This window comes from Epinephelus lanceolatus, chromosome 21 (genome assembly GCF_041903045.1).
Source record: "Epinephelus lanceolatus isolate andai-2023 chromosome 21, ASM4190304v1, whole genome shotgun sequence".
Lineage (NCBI taxonomy): Eukaryota > Metazoa > Chordata > Actinopteri > Perciformes > Serranidae > Epinephelus > Epinephelus lanceolatus.
The window spans coordinates 11,140,663-11,156,441 of record NC_135754.1 but is presented as its reverse complement, the minus strand read 5'-3'; the positions used below and the strand labels follow the sequence as shown (position 1 = coordinate 11,156,441).

At 41.0% G+C, this 15,779-nt stretch overlaps 1 protein-coding gene across 1 annotated transcript; it reads left to right on the top strand.

Annotated features, from left to right (window-relative positions):
* The first annotated feature begins 12,624 nt into the window (after window positions 1-12,624).
* LOC117246956 (dexamethasone-induced Ras-related protein 1-like) lies at window positions 12,625-14,318 on the top strand. The gene is made up of 2 exons (XM_033611004.2): window positions 12,625-13,008; window positions 13,246-14,318. The coding sequence occupies exons 1-2, from the start codon at window positions 12,738-12,740 to the stop codon at window positions 13,773-13,775; spliced, it is 801 nt and encodes a 266-aa protein (XP_033466895.1). The 5' UTR covers window positions 12,625-12,737; the 3' UTR covers window positions 13,776-14,318.
* Window positions 14,319-15,779: the final 1,461 nt, after the last annotated feature.

The window sequence follows — 15,779 nt, the reverse complement described above, 5'->3', positions numbered from 1 at the left end:
ACTTCAATGTAATGTCGTTTCCTCTTTATCTTGCAAGTATTTCATTGAGAGTTTTACATCCTAGGTGGCACATGGTATAGTAAGTATATAGTAAGTATAAAAAAGACAACTACCAAAACATCACATTTGATTGGCAATATAAGCGTTTTAAAGACAATGAATTTACAGGTTGCCTCAATGTTATATAGCACTTTTCTCTTTTTTTTGGTCTGGTTTCACTTTTCCTTCCACTACAAACCACCAGACTTGGTCTTCTCTGCACTGACCATTTAAAATGAAGCCTGAGTGAGCAAGAAGAGCAGCAATTCCAGCGAGTGATCTCTAACACTCCTCTCTTCTTTGCTCCCACAGCGCGCAGTTATTTGCGTCAGAGACTAGAGCAACACAGACAGCCTGAAACACATGTCTATTATGACTGATTTCAGAGACACACAGCTGAATAATGGTGTATGGCCGCCGATTCTACAGCATTTATAAGAACAACTGAGAGTACTTGATGACTCTCACGTCACAAGGCCCTCCTCTCAAAACCTGCATGCAAAGGGAATAAACTTGAATAAAGCATGTATTGATATATGAGAGAGGGAAACATAAAAGCGAATACTTTTCAGTTCAGCTAAAGTACAAGATAAGGTCATGTTGAGCATAAAGACAGAATGTTTTGGTGTGTTTTTACATTCTGTAGAAGACAAAAGGAAAAATTAAATAAATGTAATGATTCTAGAGAAACAGTATGTCCATTAATTATAATAGTCGCCTAAGGGAAATGGTATAGTATGTGTCAAATACATGAATGTCATATTAGGCTCATACTTCTAAAAGTGTCAGCAATGATCAAAAACCTTTGCTGCATCTGAGAATGCTATGGTAAACAGTGTTTTGGGATAGCATAATAGATAATCATGTTTTTTTGTTAAGTTGCATTAAGGAATAGTTTGACATTTTTTGAAATATGTTTATTTGCTTCTCAGGAAGAGTTAGATAAGAAAATGCATGCCTCTCCCGTGTCTCTGTGTGGTAAGCATGAATCTAGTTCCAGGGGGTGATTAGCTTAGCTTAGCATAAAGGCTGAAAATGGGGAAACGGCTAGCTTAAAGGGAAATTTCGGTTTATTTCAACCTGTCTCCTATCATCCTAAATTTGTTTCAAGTGACTAGTGACATAAAAATAATAGTTAGCATGTTAGCCGTTAGCCTAGATACAGCTGGGGCGCATAGTAGCGTCAGACCTGTTAAAACGTAAGTCAACGGGCATACTTCAAGTGCAAAGTTAGTCCACTAAACAAGCTTTTTTTCCACAAAGACCGCCTCATATCGTTAGGATAAATGTCAGAGAACATATAGAAAACGACATGTAAACATGTTGTCTTACCTTACTGGTGTGCTGCCATGTTTGTTGTTTACCATTTAGCTCTGCTTTCCAAAGCGCAGCCGAAATATCGTGAGAACAAGCAGCGATCTCATACCGTGCCTGAAATCTCGCGAGAACAAGCAGCAACAGCTGGAAGGCAGAACCGGACAGTAGCCTGAAAAGTTCATTCATTTATTTTATGAAAGATTTATAGAATAATGGCTGACGTTTTGCCAGACTTCGACTTTGTGGAGGAGGAATTTGATTTTGCAGAGTCTGATGGCCGCCCTTATTTATTTGAGCCAGAATACACTGACGAAGAGTTTCGTGAAATTGAAGAACGGAGGAGGAGAGAGAGAGAGGCACAACAGGTAGAGGACGAGAGGGGAGGAATGGCTGTTGCAAGGCTGCGTAGCTCTGGAGATTGGTGGTGTACCTGTGAATGCTGTACCCCAGTGCCCACAGAAGAGGAATGCCTCTGTTGCAAGGAATGGGACCGGTTGCAGCCTTATTTTCAAGGTCTGGATGTGACTGAGGACGAGACACCTCCACCTGGAGTAGTATCCAGCTGGGCTGTATCTAGAGCTCGCGAGATTTCAGGCACAGTATGAGATCGCTGCTTGTTCTCGCGATATTTCGGCCACGCTTTGGAAAGCAGAGCTAAATGGTAAACAAACATGGCAGCACACCTGTAAGGTAAGACAACACGTTTACATGTCGTTTTCTATATGTTATCTGACATTTATCCTAATGATATGAGGCGGTCTTTGTGGAGAAAAAGCTTGTTTAACATCAGGGCTAGCCTCTGTTCCACGGGAACTGCCCATTGGTTCGACATCCCATTGTTCCGACCATATTAAACTCATTGTTCCGAAGTCCGTTCCGAAATCATCATGATGCCCTGTGGTTAAGGTCTGGTTAGGTTTAGGCACAAAATCCACTTGGTTAGGGTCAGGAAAAGATCATGGTGCCGTTCAGCAACCCGAGGTGCGCTCAGTTTGGTAGTTTGGCAGACCAAGGTGCGCTGAGATGGGTGTGGCGGCGCAGCAGGGGGAGGTGTCGACAGATCCAGCTTGGTGCAGTGACAGTTACGTGCCAAAAGGCTTCGCCGAAGGTGCGCTAAAAGCTCGGCAGCTGAAACCAGGTCTACTGTCAGCACAGGGGGAGCGCGGCTGGTGTAAGCCGAAGTTTGGCTGACCAGCAGACAGCGCGCACATGTCACCAAAACCTCACAGGCAGGTTTCCAGAATATCAGGCACATTAACAATGCAATAAATAGCCAAAAAAAAACACTATTCAATGCAACTATTTGCAATCAGCACATAAATGTATCTCTATATCAACTGTCCCGTCACATCTGATGTCAGATCAAAGGGGATTGGCACCGTTTGGCACGTTTGGCACGCATAATGGAAACCCAACCTGATTTGATTAACACAGCTGCAAACTAATGAGTTCACATCCCTCTCAGCCAACCAGATCTCACAGAAATACGTGAAATGACCACGACCTCTTAACACCGCATTCCGTGGTGGCAGCACGTAATGGGTTGAAATTACGTGCTGCCACCACGAAAACAATGCCAATGTAAAGTCAATTAGGGTCCTCTCCCGTGGTGGACACACGGATTCCCTGATTCAATCACGTCATGTCAACCTCGTTTTCCTCAATGATATCTTTAACATTCCTGTACACACACAAAAACGCGGAAGTGTTCTTGATAACTCAACAATATGACAGGTTAATGTCAAGGCCATAAAATAAAATAAATGTATTTTGCCAGCTTTTGATAGCGTAGGGCTTTAAGAGCATTGTGCTGTGGGCGGATGGGGCGCGTTCCACTACTGTTTTGTAGCTGCTGTCTGCCGTCTGTGGGCTTCATTCCATTTCAGATTGCCATCCGTCTGCCGTAACTGAATCCAGACGCCACTAATAAATAAATAAATACGGAAGAACCAGAGAGGAAACACCATCACATGGAGCCGCAAAGAAAAAAAAACAAGCAAAGAAACAAACAAAACTCATTTTATACACTGGGCCTTCAAAGTGCTCTCTGAAACTACACCTGGCATGGCTTGTGTCCAAAAAATGAAAAAATCTAAACTTTGTCGTAGAGCTAAACCAAATACATCATTGGAAAGGTCTCAACCTGGAGAGTGACATATGTCAGTATGAAGATTCTACATGGCTCCTGCTTTCAGCCATTGACCTTTGAACCTTGACCTCAGTGCATGTTTGAGGGCTTATAACTCAGCAACTAAAGGGGGTACAGACATGGGACCAACTGTTATAGAGAGCTCTTGACCTCAGCTATCATGTGAGTGTAGTCAACAACTGAGGGTGCTGTCAGATATGGATAAAATATGGATAAAATTAATTTTCACCCATTTAGAAATTAGATATTTAAAATCTGATTTCACAAATGTGTTTACCATCCATTTAAAGTCCACAGTGTACTCTCAATTCAGTATTTACAACTTCCAAATCTGGGAAAAACACTTAGATTTTTAAAAAACTACAATTCCCTGGGACCACGCCATGCAGTTTGATACATATCAGCAACATAGTTGTAGTTCTTCTGATTTGCAAAGTAGGGTTCTAAATAGGGTTGTAAAAAGATATATCTACTGAATATATCAAATATCAAGTAAAGCCGAACGAGTTATTACACTCCACCTAGATGAACTATGGTAAGAAAAAGTAAAGATGTCGACTAATTTTCGATATTTTAGCTAATACACTAGAAACGGTGTTTTTGGGACAGTAGGTTCGTTTGTGGCTTGTAAAATAGGGTTGTAAAAAGATAGATCTACTGAATAAATCTAATATCTAGTAAAGCCAAAGTAGTTATTACACTGCACCTAGATGAACTATGTTAAGAAAAAAAGCAAGGATGTTGGCTAATCGTAGTTATTTTAGATAGTACTCTAAAAACAGCGTTTTTGGGACAGTAGGTTTTTCTGCGGCTTGTAAAACAGGGTCGTAAAAAGATACATCTACTGAGTATATCAAATGTCTAGTAAAGCTGAACTAGTAATGACACTGCACCTAGATGAAATATGTTAAGAAAAAGTAGGCATGATGGTTCATTTCAGATATTTTAGCAAGTTCTCTAGAAACGGCGTTTTTGTGATTGAATATTTGAATAGGCTATAACAAATATCTAGAACAGCCGAACTATCACGTTATTATCATTATTATTATTATTGGTGGGAAATTATAACAGAGGAATATATTTGCCGTTTTAATATCAAGAACACTTCCGCGTTTTTGTGTGTATACAGGAATGTTAAAGATATCATTGAGGAAAACGAGGTTGACGTGACGTGATTGAATCAGGGAATCCGTGTGTCCACCACGGGAGAGGACCCTAATTGACTTTACATTGGCATTGTTTTCATGGTGGCAGCACGTAATTTCAACCCATTACGTGCTGCCACCACGGAATGCGGTGTTAAGAGGTCGTGGTCATTTCACGTATTTCTGTGAGATCAGGTTGGATGTGTCATTATCCCTTCAATAATGTTTACATGTATATTTTTTTGTCTCCCACATATATGTGAACATATTTGTTCCACCACCAGCATCCACCGCCATCATCTACCACCAGCATCCACCGCCATCATTCACTGCCATCATTCACTGCCATCATCCACTGTCATCATCCACCGCCATCATCCGCCGCCAGCATTTGCCACCATCACTCGCTGCCCCAGCCCCTGAGTGGGCCAGTCAGGTACTAAATTCCTGGGCCTCTTTTTTGCCCCAGTCCGCCCCTGTTTTTAGTTATTGTCCTTATCTAAAGTGTAGTGAAAGGCACAACATAGTGCTAACTAAGGCCATGTTCCAAACCTGAAATTTGAGTTATTTGCATTATTACAAATGTCAGTTGGATTTTAAATGAGGTTTTCTCTCTGGAAAAGAACGTGGAAATTTCTGTTTTATTTCAAGTCCTTGAATTTTTGATGAACAGCAGTTTATGCACCTGCCCAGTAGATTAGTGCACCATCTCCAGCTGTTTACAAGGGTTGCCAGATACGGTTGGTAGGCACCACTGAATCTTACAAATTAATATATCATACCATATACCATATATCATCTTAGATTTTGGATATTGTTGTATCGTGATATGGCATAGATGGTGTTTTTTCCTTTCATTTTAAAGGCTGCATTACAGTAAAGCGATGTAAATTTATCAAGTTACCAGAATTTTGAATTTGTTTTAATGCTTGCCTTAACCCTCTTAGTCATCATAGCCACATTATTGATTGTTATAAATCCAAAATCTCATTGTATTGATATTTTCTGGAGAAAAACAGTCATCCCTACAACTTTGTTGCATCAGAGAGGGTACTTGGTCAAACATATTATTATGTTTGATTTTGTCACCCAGGCCTAGCGTTGATGAAATGCATTTGAGGAGATTTAAAAAATATCGAGATATATATCGTGTATCGAGATATAGCCAAAATATATCATGGTATAATTTTCATGATGTATCACCCAGCCCTATGATTTATCTTTTTGTTTAATTCGTACACATTTCTGTGTACGAATTAAACAAGACAATTTGGGTTTTTTTAATGAGTTGCATAGTGTAATTGGGCTATTTCTTGATGCCCACCATTTCTGTCCAACATCTCTGCAGTTACTCCATTCAGCCAAAAGCCATGTACAGCAAGTAACGCCCAGTGAAACTACAAATTACAAGTTGTTTTTTTTACATTCTTGTCGTGTTTGATAAATCATGCTGATTAGCAGGCACAAGAGTGTCCAATCAATAACTGTATACAAATTTATGTAAAATGAAAGTTCACTTTTTACTTTAAAAAGTCGTTTTTGCATGTGTCTCCAGTCGAAACCAGCCAAACACTGGTCATCTGTTTCTTATATTCAATTCAAGTCTTTCGCATCTCGTCCTGCCTTTATTCAACAATTTTCAAATAATGTTCTGGATAATAAATGCTTTACAACAACAATAAAGATAAAATGATGAAGCACAAGCTGCATTGAATGAATGACTCTAAGTTGACCTTAGAAATTTATGAATCTGCTTTTTTGTGCTCATATGTAGGTCAGAGCCACCGTGAAACGACTACCTTGACTATATTTTATTCATCTTTCTGATGTTCAGAACTTTCTTGAATGAATGAATGAATGTAATTCTCTACAGAACACTACGTTCCATTTGTCCTTGTAAGCCTGGAGAAAAAAAACCTTGTCCTGCAGCCACCTGGCTTTCTATTGGCGTTTTTGCCACGTAGGTGCTCTCACATCTCTGTGAAACAATGTCTGTAGTGCTACAAAAACACCAGCTGCAGCATGGAAGTGGCCAATTTAGAAATCCCAAATTATACTGTGTGCTCTCTGAAATCATGGGACTTCTCTCTATGGAATAATTAAAGTGCTAGTAATAGTTTAATTGAGGTAGTATTTGGGTATTTGCATGTTTAGTCCAGAGAAAGTGTGTTCACAGCACTACCACACACAAAAACAGCCAGTATGTGCATTGGTTCTCTGCAGCTAAGTAGTTTGTATTTTTTTCCCTTTATTTTGCACATTATCACACTAGTACCTGTAATTATAGTTATAACTTTTATGACCTTAGTTGTTCCACAACAGTTCTCTTATAGCCATGCTAGTGGCTATAAGCTCTAGGGATGGCAGTGTTGGTTGGTCTACCAGGACAAAGTATCTCAATAACTATTGGATGGATTGCCATGAAATATGCTACGGATTTTAATGTTCTTCTTTAGGATGAAGTCTGGAAATCCCTCAGCATTTGATCTAGAACCCCACATGAAAATTTCAGTGTGTCTTTTACTTTGGTTTATGAGCAAATACCATAAAATGTAGTGATATTCCAATCAGCCTTAGCTGGGTTTGTTTTTTTTTGTGCGTGCTAACAACTATGATTGTGAACATGGAAAACATTATACCTGCTAAGAAGTGGTGTGATGGGGGGTCTACACATTAACACGGGGTATACCTACCTCTTTTTCTAGGTGTTTACAGTATACCCAGCTATCACCTAAAAAGAGTATAGGAGAGTATACCCACATCCTCCTTGGTAACCTACCAATCTACATTGTAGTACACACACTCAGACTGTTCTCATGCAGTGTTCGCAGGTATACCTACAAAAACTAATGCACCAGAATTCGTATATAGCCCACATAATCATGAGCCAGTTATTCATGTATATCCCACGTAATCAGGAAGGCTGCCATCATGTGACCAGTGCACTGACAGGACTAAGCCATATATTGTGGCAGGTGGGGGTGGTGAATGGGTCAAACAACACAGGACTTTTCCCTTTTTTGGAGACTGATGTGTGATCATTCATTCATTTTCCAAAAACCGCTTATCGTACTGGGGGGTCGTGGGGGGGCTGGAGCCTATCCCAGCTGACACTGAGCGAAAAGCGGGGTACACCCTGGACAGGTCACAAGACTATCACAGGGCTGACAGGCAACCATTCACACTCACATTCACACCAAGAATTTAGGGTCGCCAGTTAACCTGCATGTCTTTGGACTGTGGGAGGAAGCCAGAGTACCCGGAGAAGACCCATCCCCACAGGGAGAACATGCAAACTCCACACAGAAGGGCTCCCCCACCCTAGGTTCGAACCCCTCACCCTAGGTTCAAACTGGCAACTGTATTGCTGTGAGGTGACAATGCTAACCACTGCACCACTGATTTGTTACTTTAAGGCACATCGTCACCATGTGTCTTTTCCTAAACCTAACCTATGCGTTATTACTTTCCTAAACCTTCATCCAGCCATGTGTTTTTGTGCTGATTCACAAACTGCATTTCAAAAGCAGGATCTCCATCTCTCACTCCATCTTTTACAATCTGTCTGGCAGAAGTCTTATTTGCTCGCTGTCGGCACCATTTGTTTTTCCACTCTCCTCTGTTTCCTGCTCCACTGCTGTGTTACAGTCCACCAGTCTTCCCTCGCTGTGACATCAGCCGGCCAAACTGCCACCTCTTCCTTATTACAGCTGCTCACTCAGAAAAAAAAACATTTGCTACTTAAACATATTTTCTTTGTTTAATGTTCCTGAGAGGAGGAAGGGCTGAATCATGAGCCAGTTGTGGGAAACTTTTCAGTGAACATCAGCAATTTTTCTTTTTTGCCGTCCTCCAACCCCTCTTGATTGCATCTATTTGTTTTTCAATCTTTAACGAGCAACTCATCCTTTTTGTGTTATCGTGTTTTTATGAACTGTTCATGTCTTTTCTCTATCTACTGGGGATTACACACTGATGAATACCTATTCTCACACATGCACACACATGAACACATCAGTCCTCCAGCTCTGCATACTTGACAGTACTAACACAATCCCTTTAAAACAAATACAATACAAAAAATGGTATTGTTAATTTTCTTTCTAATGTTTTATAGTTGTTGTTGTTTTTTCTCTCTATTTTATTAGATATTTATTTTATTGATTGATTATATTTGTCTTTTTCTCTCTTTTTTTTGACATGATTTTACTTTCAAGTATTTTTAACTACATTTTTTTAATCACTATTACAGTGATTTCTCGCTATCTCTCTCTCTCTGTACAGAGGTATTTATCTACAGTATGTTTATTTACTTGTTGGGAAATGTCCATTGAAACTTAGAGACTTGCAAGACAAACAAAAAAATGTATTAATAAATAAAAGAAGAAGAAGACAAAGAAGAAAGTGTCATGACTCCTAAAACAATATATATCCACACAGATGTCCAGATCATGGGACGCAGTGGGTCAGTGTGATGATCTTGTTAATCTTAGCAGGGCGCCTCAGGCAAAACAGAAACATCAAGGTTAACAGCAGCTGTGAGCGAGCCGAGCCGAGCAGCATAGTCAACTGACTCTGTGACGCACACTCTGTAGTTTGTTAACCTGATCGGACACTGACACGAATAAAACACTTACTGATTACCCCTGAGTGTGAAGGCTGTGAAGGGACCAGTCACACTTACCAGGGGAGTTTCCTTTGGTGGGAACCGGAGTGGGAAGCATTTATTTGGTTTCAGCTTGGTTTTGTAGGTGATTGCAGTTTACTCATAGCTTGACTCACAGATAGTTGCTTTAAGGACAGCGGTTGGTCGTTTGAAGCTCAGTTTGAAATCTCTGCAGGAATAAATGAGTGAAGATTTTGTGGTCATTCTGTAAGAGATCATTAATCTGTATTAAAGGTCCCATATTGTGCTCATTTTCAGGTTCAGACTTTAATTTATTCATTCATTCATTATTTTGTATTACAACATGTTTATATGCTTTAATGTAAAAAACAAACAGTGTAGACAGTGTAGCAGCACTTTCTGTCAGCTTGGGTCCACGTTTACTTCCTTTCAGTTGATATCATTCACATATACTACAAAACATTCAAACAGGAAATACAAAGGGATCCATTTAGAATGTTTTTATTTTCAAATTTCAAATGATAGATATAGCCCGAATCAGTGTGATGTCACGCTAACAACAATCACCTTCCAAAAGACAGCTGGCAGACAATTGATTTGAATTGTTGTGAAATGTAAAATCGGTAAACTTGTTTATCTTTGTTGTCATTTTTAGCTGTACCTGTAACATTTAAAGATATAGTTAAACACGGTGGTACGACCTCGCTGATGCCTTTGCTCTGCTTATTTTATGTACTTTGTTGCTTTGCTATCATCTTTGATAGCTGTGGTAGACTGGTAACTCCAGTGTTCTGCTAAGTAAACTTACTCTTTTTGTCAGTGGAGTCTGGTTGCTTTCATATTGCGGCTTCAATTCCCTGTCCCCTGTCAAAAAAAGGTTGTCTGTGTGCAATGAAATAATCTAAATATAGCATTCGCTTAAGCTTGTATTGATTTTTTTTAGGTGGGCCTTTTTTAGAAGGCTTAAAACTAATCAGTTGAGGCAGAATTTGATTAAGATATGATAAAAGATAAAGAGAGATTTGCTCAGCACAGTTTGATTTTATGTATGTGATGTGGGGGGTTTCTAGCCCGTAATTATTACATTATGATTCGTTCTATAGTATAGACACACTGAGCATAGCGTTAGCTTAGGCAGAACACGATGTCAAGCTCAGCTCACATCCCAGCTACATCAGCTGATCTCAAACAGCCCAGTCAACTGATAGAGTGGCTGATTGATGGAAGGGAGTCAGCTGATAGATCACATGATTCCTTTCTTTGCAACCAATGGGCAAATCTCATTCAGGGTGCCCTATTTAAACTACTCTGGCCTGTCTACTGTTGCTGCTTCCTCTGCAAGTCACTTTGCAACCTGCCTCCACCCCAGCTCCTCCTTTTCATGCTGTGTCTGACTTATCAATGTCATTTCTGTTTGTCATTGATGCTGCTCTGTTCTGTTCTGCTCTTTCTGTGTAGGCACATGGAAGGGCAGAGAGGTTCGCTCTCTCTGCCTTAAGGCTTTCCATGTAAGCACATGGGAGGGCGGAGAGGTGTGCTCCCTCAACCTCGGGCTTTCCACGTAGGCCTAGGAAAGGCAGAGAGGTCCCAGAACAGAGCCAAATATAACACTGCAAATGGAAATAAAGTTTTCCTTGTCTAAAGTGTTCCTGGCTGAAATTAATTTAAGGACAATTTGGAGCATCCAACACTTAATTTCTTGCATTCTGGTGATTTTTTTTTTACTTTTCTGCCTCAATTGATGGTGTAAATGTCTTTAATTATTTCAAAATACTGCTACTTACATGTTTTTATTGACAAATGCACATGTTCTAAATATTGAGGGGGGCATGTCCATAGTCTCCCACTGTCTGCCACTGTCTCTTGATCCTGTCAAAGTACTCCCACACCTCACCTCTTCTCTGTTCACTACACTTGCTTCCTGTTTCTGCGTGCATCCATTTCACTCCTCCAAGCCACGGACAAACCGTGTTTGCACTGCAGAAGTAATTTTTCACACCTGAATGAGTCACATTAAAGCAGCAAACTTTTTTTTTTTGAATCAGCAGGTTTCAATCAACCGTTCTTATGGCTCCAGTTTAACCCTGTATCTGCCTCCTCCCCTTCACTTTACAAAAACCCCATTCAGATTCATGACTACTGAAAATAAGGAAAACAGCTTTGTTCCCACTTCCCACCTCCATACACACATCCTCTTCTTTTGTAAAAACTGTTGGGTACAGATAATTGACCGTGGCAAGGACACTCCTTTGCATTTGGCTGAATCTCATGAAAGAGATGAAGACTGTTTATATTGTGACTCACGCACACAGACACACATTTATGTTTTTTCTTTATCAGCTAAATATATGCATGCACACACACATACACACGTGTACCCTACAAAACCACTCCCCTTAGTACAATAATAAGTGGTTTGCATATTTATAACAGCAAGAATTATCATTATACCTCATTATTTTTTATTTGTCTTTATTTCTGTTTCCATCAACCCTCTGTGTATGTGTTGTATGTCACTACCTCTGTTTTCCACCAATTTAAAAACAGCTAAAGACACAGACACACACAAAAAGCTACTCCACTCTGACTTCTTTTCCTCAGGTAAATGAATCATGCTAATCATGTGGATAACATTGTACCCTGAGTGCCCCCTTTTGGACACTTGAGTAACTGCAGCATCTCAATTCTCAGCGGCTGCAGCCTCCTCCTGCCTGGTAACATAAAGCTGCAACAGTTACTGTGTGCGGTAGAAGTGGACACACAACTGCAGCCTAATCTTTATTTGCAAATATGTGTTCAGTGCTTTATTTTGCAAGCATGTGAATAAACAGAAAACAGGTTGTGGTGCTGCTTGTTATGATAAAAAAATAAAATATAACCACACTTTAAAAGCTGCGTGATGATTCAGGATCAGTTAGGACGAGATGTCAAACTGGCTTGCAACAAATTTGCTCAATCTGGAAGAGCTCACATCCGCTGTCTGGGCTTTATGTTTTGAGAAAATGTCCAAGGGTCAGCCTGATGTTCAACACACTGTGCCAAACAGGGTTAAACGCCGGAAGAAGCGTCAATTATTTACTGGTAAAGTTCCATTAAAGTTATTATTTTGCTGCTGCGCACACTTGCCCTGTTCCAACACCAAAGTTACACAATCCACTACCTCTGAAAGGTCCGCTGGTCACTGTTCCTCAGCTACCAGCTTCATCAGTAATGACAGACTGACGCACCAGTGGGAGATTGGTCCATTTTTTTTTCCCAGCGCTCAATGAAGCCCCGAGTTCCTACTCACTGAGCTGTGACGCGATCGGGAGGAGGGCTCCGCCGTGCGCATAAATACGCAGCTCCAGCCCGGAGTTCAGACAGAAACACAGCAGAGCAAACGCGAGTATCTACGCCACCTGAAGGCTGCTCAACCGCCTTTTACGCACACTATCCAGCGAAAAGCAGCCCAGGTCTAATCATGATTAAGAAGATGTCGCCCTCCGAAAGCGATTTTGACATCCCCGCAAAGAACTGCTACAGGATGGTGATTTTGGGATCCACCAAAGTTGGGAAAACTGCCATCGTGTCCCGTTTTCTGAACGGGAGGTTCGACGAGCAGTACACGCCGACCATCGAGGACTTTCACAGGAAACTGTACAGCATCAAGGGAGACGTTTACCAGCTAGACATACTGGATACATCAGGGAACCACCCTTTCCCCGCTATGAGGAGACTGTCCATACTGACAGGTACTTATCTGCACATGTATCTTTGTGTTTTTGCAGGAATAGTTACAGAGAATTAGAGAGCAATGATATTTATGCATTTAAATGCTGCAAGCACTGTGCGCTCTGAGCGCATGGCTGCAGGGCGCACAGTGCATGTGATACTTTAGGGTTAGAAAGCACACATGTTGCATCTCTAACACTTTGCATGTATCAAAAGCAAGACAAGTAGTTAACCAATGCATTCTTCTCTCCCTCCAGGTGACGTGTTCATCCTCGTCTTCAGTCTGGACAACAGAGACTCCTTCCAGGAGGTGCAGCGGCTCAAGCGTCAGATCTTCGAGACCAAGTCGTGCCTAAAAAACAAAATCAAAGAAAACATCGATGTGCCTCTGGTCATCTGCGGAAACAAAGGCGACAGAGAGTTTTACCGTGAGGTGCAGCAGGACGAGATCGAGCAGCTTGTGGCCGGAGACGAGAAGTGCGCGTACTTCGAGATCTCCGCCAAGCGCAACGAGAACGTGGATAAGATGTTTCAGACTCTGTTTACCTTGGCCAAGCTACCTCACGAAATGAGCCCCGACCTTCACCGGAAAGTGTCCGTGCAGTACTGCGACATGCTGCACAGAAAGTCTCTGAAAAACAAGAAGATGAAGGACATTGGGGAAGCGTACGGGATGGTCACTCCGTGCGCCCGGAGACCCAGCGTGCACAGCGACCTCATGTACATTAAAGAGAAGGCCATAGGGGGCGGCCAGGGTAAAGACAAAGAGAGATGTGTGATCAGTTAAGCAGAGTGCGAGGCACAAACTGAACACAAATCTTTGAATGAAGGCAGCCTGGTGCGTCAGTTTGAGAGACGACCTGTGCGGCCGGCTGCGCTCAGACTGACAAGCGAGGTGTGGAGACGCCGGGGCCGCCGCCGCGCGCTCTGGCGCAGGCGCCGTCTCCAGGGACACTGACTGGACAAGAGAGTCCGCTCGAACCGCCAAAACAGACATTTGAGAATGTTTGCTTGTTCTGTCAATCAGAGCCCGATGTGTGACGTGGCTTCATACCTTGTGAGACTCGCGCATCGATGCGTAAAATGTGTTTTGTTGACGTCATGCCTTTCACAGATGCCAGAGGGGAGAGAAAAGAGACTCTTGGCGCCGAAGGTGCAGTGTTAGAGGGGGAAATAATGTTGTTTACATCTTATATATTTTATAATTGCGAAGTACACTTGAATGTCTCGTTGCAACTATTTTTTATTGTGAATGTATATTTATTGTTAATGTCAGTTTTTGCAAAGAAGTCAAACAAAATCTTAATATAATTAAAAAAAGATAAACTTATTTTTGCATTGTTTCTCATTCTTCTATCTTGCATTCATTCTATACTGTCGACCTTTGTGCACACAACACAAAGCCACCTGCTAGTCCCTTCATGTGTATCCAAAAGCCCCATGGAGTGAACACACAGATACTACTGGCAAGTTTTAACCCCTGAGACACTAAACACGTCTGCAGAATAAGCATCAGTGGGTCAAATAATAGACATCTCTCAGCACCTACAAACATGTGTCTCATTGAGCTAATGCAGCTGTCTTAAATGTGCAGATATATTGCAGAATATAATATGATTAAAAAAAGCAAAAATCACAACCATGATTAAGGCAAGACATGGTTTTTTATTAATTAAATTCATACACAGAGGAAGGTTCAAGGTGCTGTGCAGAAAAGTTAAAACAGCACAAAAAAGCTCATGCAATTAAAAGAGAAAGATGAAACAGTAAAAGGCAAAAATAATTTAAAAATCAGAAATTGTAATAATAAAAATAAAATAATAATTTTAAAACTGCCATGATTAGGTCATCCATAAGACCATCAGGCAATTGTTTCCGTCGTTGCCCTGTATAATTTAATAACAGTGTGTGCACCTGGATCCAAACAGAGATAACATTCATCAAATAAGCAGACACAGCACAGAAGAAATGGCTTAATTCTCATAAGAAAGCAGGTTTTTGTGGCTTGACAGATATGAAGCCAGAATATGAAAACACAATATTGGTATAAGGGTTAGAAACCGGATCTGTTCGCACCACAGTGACTCCACGTTCAGTAAGTAAAGTAACCCTAATCCTAAGCCTTAATGAATTCACATGAATGAAGTGGACCTGGAAAACTGACTGAAAGTCAAAGTCCTTCCCCACCCATAATATCATTTAAATCATTTAATGATTTAATATCTCTTAAAATATGTATATTATGCGCCATTAATCAAAGCAAAGTCCTTGTATGGGAAAACTCACTTGGCAGTAAATTGGATTCTGATTCTTAAAATGCATGATGTAATGTAAATTGGCAGATTATGCCTATTAAAATTTCTGATCCTGAGTCCTCTCATCAGTGCCGGATCTAGCAAACAGGCGACAATCAGCACCCTAGGAGATTGCCTAGGGTGCTGATTGTCGCCTATAGTGTATGTCGCCTATAGGATGATCCGCCAGTGCTTGTCGTGCATTTTAAAGGGATAGTTCAGATTCAGATTTTTTTATGCAGGATTGTATGGAGTACTTATCCATATACAATATATTACATACAGTAGATGTCAGGCAGCACATAGTTTGGAGAAGCATGCTGGAGTCTGACACAAAAGGTAATGTACTAATGTGGGGGCCACCTAAAAACAGCCCCCCCCCCTCCCCACCCAAAAAAAAAACAATATCAGTTAAATTGTATGCTATACTGAGAGTATTTTTACAGCTTTACAGTACCTGTCCATCTGACAGCTTGTTTAAACTTGGAAGCCACCAG

Excerpts from the sequence above, each read along its gene's own strand:
- LOC117246956 (XM_033611004.2), top strand. The coding sequence starts at position 12,738 with ATGATTAAGAAGATGTCGCCCTCCGAAAGCGATTTTGACATCCCCGCA. Across the intron at positions 13,009-13,245 it reads GAGACTGTCCATACTGACAG|GTGACGTGTTCATCCTCGTC; the intron begins GTACTTATCTGC and ends CTCTCCCTCCAG.